Source organism: Arachis ipaensis, chromosome B03 (genome assembly GCF_000816755.2).
Source record: "Arachis ipaensis cultivar K30076 chromosome B03, Araip1.1, whole genome shotgun sequence".
Classification (NCBI taxonomy): Eukaryota; Viridiplantae; Streptophyta; class Magnoliopsida; order Fabales; family Fabaceae; genus Arachis; species Arachis ipaensis.
The window spans coordinates 96,588,248-96,597,793 of record NC_029787.2 but is presented as its reverse complement, the minus strand read 5'-3'; the positions used below and the strand labels follow the sequence as shown (position 1 = coordinate 96,597,793).

The 9,546-nt window shown below is 36.0% G+C and overlaps 1 protein-coding gene across 1 annotated transcript; it reads left to right on the top strand.

Annotated features, from left to right (window-relative positions):
- Nucleotides 2,342–3,900, top strand: LOC110269494 (uncharacterized membrane protein YFL067W-like). Its single transcript, XM_021117364.1, has 3 exons — nucleotides 2,342–2,380; nucleotides 2,828–2,937; nucleotides 3,492–3,900. Exons 1-3 carry the CDS (start codon nucleotides 2,342–2,344, stop codon nucleotides 3,898–3,900), a joined length of 558 nt encoding a protein of 185 aa, XP_020973023.1.

Here is a 9,546-nt window from a genome sequence, read left to right as displayed (position 1 = left end):
AAAGAATAAATATAATAATTCAATTCAGATCATACCATGCCAAATACATAGAGGAACGTGATATAAATAGGCAAGTTGGAAATGGACGAAGTTTGTGCGTATTATTAAATTTGTCAATATGTGAACTATGTGTATTACTAAATTTGCCAATCTGTTAATTCTTTTCTCTCAATGTTTTTGTTTAGTGTAATTTTGAATCAATACTCAAAATGACCCCTGAAATTTAATTTCGATATAATTTAGTCTTCAAATTTTTAATTGAGAATAAATTACTATTTGTACCCATAAATTTCGTAAATACCGACAAAAGTACCCATCAAACAAAGAAATTAATCTTGTACCCATGAAAGATGGGTTTCATGTAACAACAATACCCAAGTCCTAATTTTTTGTTAATTTTTTAATAAAAATTCCAAATTACCCCTGCTTTTTACCTTCTTTCCCAAATTTTAAATTTTCACAACCCTTATTCTTCTTCTTTCTCTGTTGCCGCCGCCAGCCACCATCCTCATTCGGATGCAAACTCTTCATCCTCCATGATGAGCGAATTGTTGTGATGGTATAGAATTTCCTCAAATGAATAAATTCTCGTTGTAAGTATAGTTCTACACCAACAAACAATCTTCCCAATAAAAAATTTGGTTTGTCACAAGTACAACCCCAATAAGAATTAACCGAAGTATTTAGACTCCGAGTCGTCTCACAAGGAATTGCAATGAAATGGTCAATTATTGGCTATGAAGAATGAGGGGTTTGGTTGATAAAAGGGGCAATGAAATAAATGACAAGAAAAGTAAAGAGAGCAATTAAAGAAAGCAATTAAATAAGAGAGACATTCATGGTAAGGTTTGAGATCATAGGCTTTCTATCCTAGTCATTAATCATAACAATACTTAACAAGAATTTATCTTATTTCGTCATCCCCAATGTTGGAAGAAGGTGTAAGTTATCTTCCATTAGAGAAAGTCAAACAAGACTAGTTAATCTCAAGTCAAAAATCCTAATCAACTCACTAATTGAATTAGCAAGAGATTAGAGTCATTGGAAATGATATTAACTAACAACTCTAGATCACCAATCTAAATTGGGTATTAATGACTCAAGATTATCCAATCACTCTTCCCAAGCCAAGAATGCCCAAAATCTACTCTAAAGCCCAACCAAGAATTTTGTCAAACATTTGGAAGGCATAAAGAGAAAGCATAGTAAAAATGCAAGAATAATAAATCTACCAACTACCAATTGCAAGGAAAGTAAATTAACAACTCAATTCATCAATAAAAAGAACATCAAACATTAAATTTTATTCAATGTAAACAAGATCCAACATGAGCATTCATAAACATAAAAGAGACATAAAAGTAAAATTGACAAGAGAACTAAGAAGAATAGAGTAGTAGGAACAAGAAATTATGAAGAAAACAAGATGAGAACATGAAAATTGACCTAGTTCTAAGATGGAAATATCCTAAGAACCCCAATTCTAGAGAGAAGAGGGAGCTTCTCTCTCTAGAAACTAAGCTACATGATGCCAAAATTCTAAAACAATTGCTCTTCCCCTTGCTTGAACTTCAATTCTGCATGAAATACACTCAGAAATAAGTTGGATTTGGGGTTGGGCAGCTCAAAAATCGCCCCCAGCGTTTTGCCTTTAAATGGGTCACGTGCGAGTATCGGTGCATACGCGCCATGTGCGCGTGCGCGTCGATTGGTTATTTCTTCATCCGCGCGTACGCGTCATGTACGCGTGCGCGTCGCTATGCGATGTCTCTTCTGCGTGCGTGTGCCTTGTACGCTTGCGCGCCCATCGATGCATTCTCAATCCTTGTTTCCTCATGCATTCTCCACTTTGTATGCTTTTCTCCTCATTTCTTCCATCCAATACTTGCCTTATGAACCTGAAATCACTCAACAAACACATCAAGGCATCGAATGGAATTAAAGTGAGTTAAAATCACCAAATTAAGGGCCTAAAAAGCATGTTTTTACACTTAAGCATAATTTAAGGGAGAATTACAAAACCATACTATTTCATTGAATGAATGTGGGAAAAGGTGATAAAATCCCCTAAAATAAGCACAAGATAAACCATGAAATTGGGTTTTATCACTCCACAACGAACGCAAACTCGTCATCGTTTCTTGGCCAGGCGCCCAGGCCACCATGCTTCCGGCCACTGCGCCTGCAAGCCAATATTCAACCACTGCGTCTGCAAGCCAGCATTCAGGGTCCCTTAAAGCACAACTTTTTCCTCAAATTTCCAATCGAACAAATCAATGAACTCCAAAATCCGGTGCGATTCTCTAAGCTTCTCATCAATCTCCGATGATCCATTGGCAAAATGGTTAATGTAGATGTGGTGGTGGACGCGGTCACCAAGGTAATCGGCAGAGGAGAGTGAGCGAAGGCAGCAGGAGAAGGAGTCAAGGCAATTAAAGGCTAGGATTTTGATGCTGAAGGTGAAGTTAGGGTTAAGGATTTTCCGAATTAGGTTTTGGAGGGTAAAATTGGGGTTGAGTTCGGGGGCGAAAGGTGGTGGAAGTGAAGACTGGTGAAATGTGTAAAAGATGAAGACGATAACGGAGATTAAGATCAGTGAAAGAAAATGTCTTTTCGGTCCCACTATTTGCGTTAGGGTTTGTTTGGGAGTGAAGAAGTTGCATCTGAGAGTGGCATTGGAAGGATTTCTATGCCTCTGATGACAATGATGAGTTTGCATGTGTCCGAATGTTCTTCAGTTGGTATTATGGATTTGGTTGTGGTTCAAAATTTGGCTTCGTTTTGATTTATGCGAACTGCTGAGGCATGGAAGCGCTGTTCATTGTAGGTGCGGATTAGGGTCTCGAATGAGGATGGTGGCTGGCAGCGGCTGCAGAGGAAGAAGAAGAATGAGGGCTATGAAAGTTTGAAATTTGGAGAAGAAGGTAAAGTGCAGGGGTAATTTGGGACTTTTATTAAAAAATCAACAAAAAAATTAGAATTTGGGTATTGTTGTCACATAAAACCCATCTTTGATGGGTACAAGATTAATTTCTTTATTTGATGGATACTTTTGTCAACATTTACAAAATTTATGGGTACAAATGGTAATTTATTCTTTTAATTGATTTAAATTGTATCCTAAAATTTTGACCTGTGCCTCAATTTGGCCCTTCCGTCGTTTTCCATCACCGAAAAGCTAACCTGACAATTTTAAATGACGCCTAGCACTGTAATGGTTAGATGTCATCTTCCTCTACTATTTTTTCTTTGTCCTTCTTCCAGGCAGCACCTGGAGCATGCTTCAACTTAAATTTCCTCAACCTTGCTGCAGATAGACCACATTCAATATCTAATTCAGTAGAACTATCTTGTGATCCAGGCTTATATAGGTTGTCTTCTGCAGATTTGTAGGAGTCATGTGAGTCACTGTCACTACCATTGCTATCATTGAGGCTTATATAGGCTGTCTGGTTGTCAGTATCCTATTTTTGTCCCACCATTTTTTTTAGTCTAGCAGAGGATCTGGTTGTAGTAGGAATTAATTTGGATGAAGTGGCTTTAGATTTGGGTGCTGAGTTGCGTGTTGGATTGGGCTTGGGTGCTGATTTGGGTGTTAGATTGCGTTTGGATCTGGACTTGGGTGTGGACTTAGTTGTATTCGATGTGGACTTGGGGTTAGGTACTGGTTTAGATGTGGACTTAGGATTAGGTGCTGGTTTGGGTGTGGGCTTAGGTGTCTCCTTAAGTGCTGGTTTGGGCTTAGGTGTGTGCTTAGGTATCTCCTTAGGTACTGCCCTGGGCTTATGTGTGGGTTTAAGTGTTGATTTTGGTTACGGTATCTCCTTCAACGCGGGGTGGAAGCAGATTCAAGTGGGGGATTGGATGCTATGTTGGAAGGGCCTTCAATTGTGCTGTTGATGGTTGATTTACTATGGAAAGGAATGGTTGGTATATCATTATTTGGGATAGGTGTGGTCCCTTTGACATCCTTCTCTACACTAGTGGAATTGGGTGTTAGCTCTATCAATTTAGGTGCTTCTTCATCTACCATGGGTTGGAAAACTCCATGCTCATAGTATATGTGCACTCTTCCCTCATTGTTGTTTGCATAGAAATACATCTCTACCAGCTCTTTGTCATGACTTAGTGCTCACAATCCACTCTTCATAGGTCTACCAGGAACAAGCCACCAACACTCAACGATGTTATCATAACCTAGGACCTTGTAGTAATTTTTCAGTGAAAATACATCTAGTAAATCCTCATCTAACCCAGTCAATTCATCAGTGTAATCATTGTCATAAACCAAACTGCCATTTGGTTTGGTGACAAAACTACCTCCATAATGATACACAATTATTATACCTTCATCCATCTACAAATAAGATTCAAAAAGACACAATGGTTAAAAACCACACTAACTTCAATATATTGAAAACAATAACTTATATTACAGACAATTCAATTGGAGCCTAGCAATCCTTTCTCAAACCAACACAAATTATGTATCAAATATGTAATTTATATTGCCTAAAGTCAAACTCTCATCATGTATGAATATGATTCCTCCCTTTCTTCTTCTTGTTAATCTTATCAGAGCTTCCACCTTCTCTTCTCTATTCAAAGTAATTACTTAATTTTATATTTATTTCTAATATCTGAATATTAATACAGGGCATTTACCAAATGCAATCTAATAATGCTACCACTAACACTTGCTACTTTTAACTGTCATGCTTTAATAATAATAATTATGAACTCTCTTTTGGAATTGCAAAGAAATACTTTGTTTTTGGAATTATTGATTAAATAAATCTAAATAAAGGAGAAAAATTTATAAGGTAAACATAATGAGATATTTGAAAGTAAATTTTTTTTTTGAAAGTTCAGTAAAAGATATCTTATGAGATCTATCAAGATCAAGTTTCTACAATAATAAGAACTCTCACTACTGATTTTACCAGGCATATACAGTAATTGTATTAGAGAACCATCAACGAATAAGATTGTCATTTTAAATTGATAGAGGAGTAATACCATTGCTTTAACAATGATTGCTCCAGTAATAAATTGTTTGTAATTTCAGCCAAAAATTCATGGACAAAGAATTAAAATGGGATATGAAGGAATAAGATTGTCATTTTAAAATGATTATGAAGAATCAATGACTGTTCAAATAGACAAAAAATTAAAAGATTCAATTGACCACAACCACAAACATACAAAGAAAAATAAATCCTAGCATGCAAGAATTATACTGATGAACCACTATTTTATGGTTTATCTTATGCTAAATTGAGTGGTTTTTATCAAGTCTTTGCACACTTATTCATACAATTTGCATGATTTTACAATTCCTTCCTAATTCTGTTCTATGATTGAAAACTTGCTTCCTACGCCTTTAAATTGTGTATTTTTAATGTCTTTTTATAACATTCGATGTCGTGATCTGTGTGTTAAGTATTTTCAGGCTTTATAGGGTAGGAATGGATTAAAGAATGGAGAGGAAGCTTGCAAAAATGGAAGGAACACAAGAAACTAAGGAGCTGACCAGCAAGGAACGACGTGCGCGTGACTTAGCGCATTCCATAGCGATGCGTGCGCGTACCTGACGCGTACGCGTGACACGCGAAGAAGACCATCGACGCGTATGCGTGATTGACGCGTACGCGTGACGTGCGCCACGTGCAGAAATAGCAGAAGACGCTGGGGGCAATTTTGGGCTGATTTTGGACCCAGTTTTCGGCCCAGAAAACACAGATTAGAGGCTGCAGAGTAGGGGAATCATTGATTGATACAACTTTCATTCACATAATTTTAGGTTTGAGATGTAGTTTTCTAGAGAGGGAGGCTCTCTCCTCTCTCTAGGTTTTAGGATTCTTAGATTTAGCTATTTTTTAGTTCTTCTCAATTCCAAATTTCTATCTTAGTTTAATTTAGTTTTCTCTTCTACTTTTATTTATTTTAGTACTTTAGTTTATTTATTTCTCTTGTTGATTTATTTATTCTCCAATTTGGTTTATGAACTCCATGTTAGATTCAATTTCTTATTAATGCAAGTTGAGGTATTTCATATTTATTGCTTCTTCTATTATTTGTGAGTCATTGATGTTTGCAATTGGTCGTTTAGATTTAATATTCCTTGCTAGTTTTCTATATTTTTATGTTATGCCTTCCAAATGTTTGATAAAATACTTGATTGGAATTTAGTGTAGATTTCTCTCCTCTTGGCTTTGGTTGAGTAATTGGAGACTCTTGAGTTATCAAACTCCTTTGTTGACTGATAATTGAAAGTTGCTAGCTGATTTGGATCCCTCTAAAGCTAGTCTTTCCTTAGGAGTTGACTAGGACTTGTGGAATCAAATTGATTCATCCACTTGACTTTCCTTCATAGTTAGAGGTTAACTAAGTGGGAACAATAGACAATTGATGTCACAATTGACAAGGATAGCTAGGATAGGACTTCTAATTCTCATACCTTGCCAAGAGCTTTCTTAGCTATTAGTTTACTTTTTTGTCATTTACTTTCCTTGTTCCTTATTTTAAAAACCCAAAAAGATACAATTTCATAACCAATTATAAGTAGCACACCTCCCTGCAATTCCTTGAGAGACGACCCGAGGTTTAAATACTTCGGTTTAATTTTATTGGGTTTGTTTTAGTGACAACCAAAGTTTTGTATGAAAGGATTATTGTTGGTTTAGAAACTATACTTGCAATGGAAATTTATTATGAATTCTTTACTAGCAAAAATCCGTTCGTCACCTACCATCACCAACAAGGCAACAGCCATAATCAACCAATGTCCACCAAAGATTCACCGATGAAGTAGTGCAAAAAAAAAACGAAAAATAAACCTCAACCAACATTTTGTAAAAAAAAACAGAGCATTGTATGTTGAGAGCAACAATTTTGTTACTAACATGTTTTGGAAGAAATCGTGATTCTCAGGTACTTCGTCTTCACTATAAGGGCGAAACCAGTGAAAAAACTTTCAAACTTCAGTTACAACGACAACAATAATTCTTTTTTTACTGGACGTATACGAGAGGAGGAGGAGGAAGAAGAAGGGTCAATTGGGATTTCGCTTTTGAAGTGGTTAACGTTTGGGCTTTTGTTTAACCCCCTCCCTCATGTCACACGACGTCGTTTCTGAATATTTTTTGCGCCAAGCATTAACGGCATTGTTTAGACAGTGTTAGGCGTCGTTTAAAATTGTTAGGTCAGCTTTCCGGTGACAGAAAATGAAAGACTAAATTGAGGCACGACTCAAAATTTTAGCGTATAATTTGAGTCAATTGAAAGTTTAGAGACTAAATTGCGTTGGGGTCAAATTTTAGGAGCATTTTGACTTTTCGAAGGGAAGAAGCACGTTTAAATTTCTTGAAAGTTTCAACTTTTGGTTTGGCAAATTTTTTTCTCATGAACGCAGAAGTGATTCTGCTGCCAAAACTAGCGTTTACAAGAAGCAACTATTTTTAGCTTCTGCGTTTTCTTAACGGGCTTTTAGCCATAGATACTAACCTTTTATTTACTTTTTACCAACTTTATCCTTTGTATATGTTATTGTATTATTTATAAAATTCTTGTTATTTCTATTTATATGAGTTCTATTTTTCTATTATTTATTATTTTTATTTTTTTAACTATTTGTTTGACATTATACACTTTTATAATCGTGATTTTTGTGTATTATGTTTGTTATTATCTTTTTATAATATGATTTATTAATTCTATTAGGTAAAGTAAATTAAATAAAAAAATTAACTGTAAATAATAATAATAGTAAAAAATTATAACATACTAAAAAAAGAGTACTAAAAATACTAAAAATATATTATATAAAAAGATCATTAAGAACTTTTAGATTTGTTTCAATCACTATAAAGTAAATATTTAATTTTTTTTATTATTTTCAGTACTATCTTTTATAATTGTAATTCTCCTATACTATGTTTTAGTGTAATTTTTTATAATATAGATTATGATTCCATTAAAAAAGATAAATTAAATAAAAAATTAATCATATATAATAATAAAATCATAAACGTTGGATTTCAAATTAATATTAAAAATAAGATTATTGAGAGTACTAGAATAAGAGTACGATGTAAAAAAATACTAAAGTAACATTTTTTTTTTTTGTGACTAAACAAGGAAAGAAACAAAGCAAAAACTATTCTAAATCCGAGCGGATGATTCGTTGGAGATCAACACTAGGCTCAAACCAAATAACATGATTAGAGTTACTCTTGGCACCATATTTAGCCATCCAATCCGCAGCTCTATTTGCTTCTCGGGACACCCATTCAACGTGAACAAGCCAAGGACGACATAAAAGCTCCTGAATCTTGTGAACCAAATCTGTTACTTCAGATGGATACCCACTTGTAAGCTCATGCATGATGGGCAGAATGTCAAGGCAATCTGTTTCACATATAATATCCCTCAAACCGCAATCCCAAGCTAAAACCAGCCCCATCCAAGCAGCAAATAATTCACATCTGATTATAGACCAAGGGGGAATACTTCCAGAGCAGCCCGAGATCCAATCTCCCTTAGAATCTCTAATAATACACCCAAATCCCGCTACATTTGAATCCATATACAAGCTTGTATCACAATTAACTTTAAAACTATTGCCTACCGGTGGTTCCCAACACAGGCAATTTCGGAGAGACCTAAAGGCATTGCTTCGATTCCTGTAAACCTGTAAGTCCTTGGCGGTAATTCTGGCCAAGGCAACAACCTTATGGTCTGTCCAAGGGTTGTCAGTGTTGAATATGTCATTGCACCTATGTCTCCATACCCACCAAAGCCCTGCACCAAAGGACGCCTCATTGTTAGCCAAGGCCTTCCGAAACCACTCTTCAAGAGCAGTACCAGCCGTCGAGTCCAGGATACTAGGATCCAACATATACCAGATTGTCCCAGAACTCTTTGTAGAAAATTGCTTGAAATCCATCTGGCCCTGGGGCTTTAAATGAACTCATGGTCATCACAGCTCTTTTAACCTCTTCAGACGTCACCGGTTCCACTAACTTTTGACAAGCCTCAGTACTAAGAGACGGGCAAGGAAAAGGCTCCATGGCGTCCAGGTCAATATCCTCCCTTGTAGAAAAGAGCTTTTGAAAGAAAGAATTTGCCGCCATTTCTAGAGTCGTAGTCTCCGTGGTCCAAGACCCATCCTCCAAAAATAACCCATGAATTTTGTTCCTCTTTCTCCTGATAACTGTCTGCAGATGAAAAAATTTTGTATTTCTGTCTCCACATCTCACCCATTGTTCTCTAGATTTTTGATACCACAACAACTCTTCTTGAAGAAGGACAGCATTCAGTTCCTGATGCAAAACTTGCTCTTGGATCCTAAGCTGTTGATCCTCCCGACTTTCCAGAGTAATCTGAACGTCATTCAAAAGCCTCTCCAACTCCCTTTTTTTAACAAAAATATTGCCAAAAACCTTTTTATTGAAGCTAGTTGCATCTTTTTGAACCTCCAACAAACATTTAACTACATCCGGAGCTCCTCTATTCCAAGCTGTATCAACAACATTCCTAAAAAGA

Excerpts from the sequence above, each read along its gene's own strand:
- LOC110269494 (XM_021117364.1), top strand. The coding sequence starts at position 2,342 with ATGGTTAATGTAGATGTGGTGGTGGACGCGGTCACCAAG. Across the intron at positions 2,381-2,827 it reads TGGTGGACGCGGTCACCAAG|GTGCGGATTAGGGTCTCGAA; the intron begins GTAATCGGCAGA and ends TGTTCATTGTAG. Across the intron at positions 2,938-3,491 it reads GAAGAAGGTAAAGTGCAGGG|TCTAGCAGAGGATCTGGTTG; the intron begins GTAATTTGGGAC and ends CATTTTTTTTAG.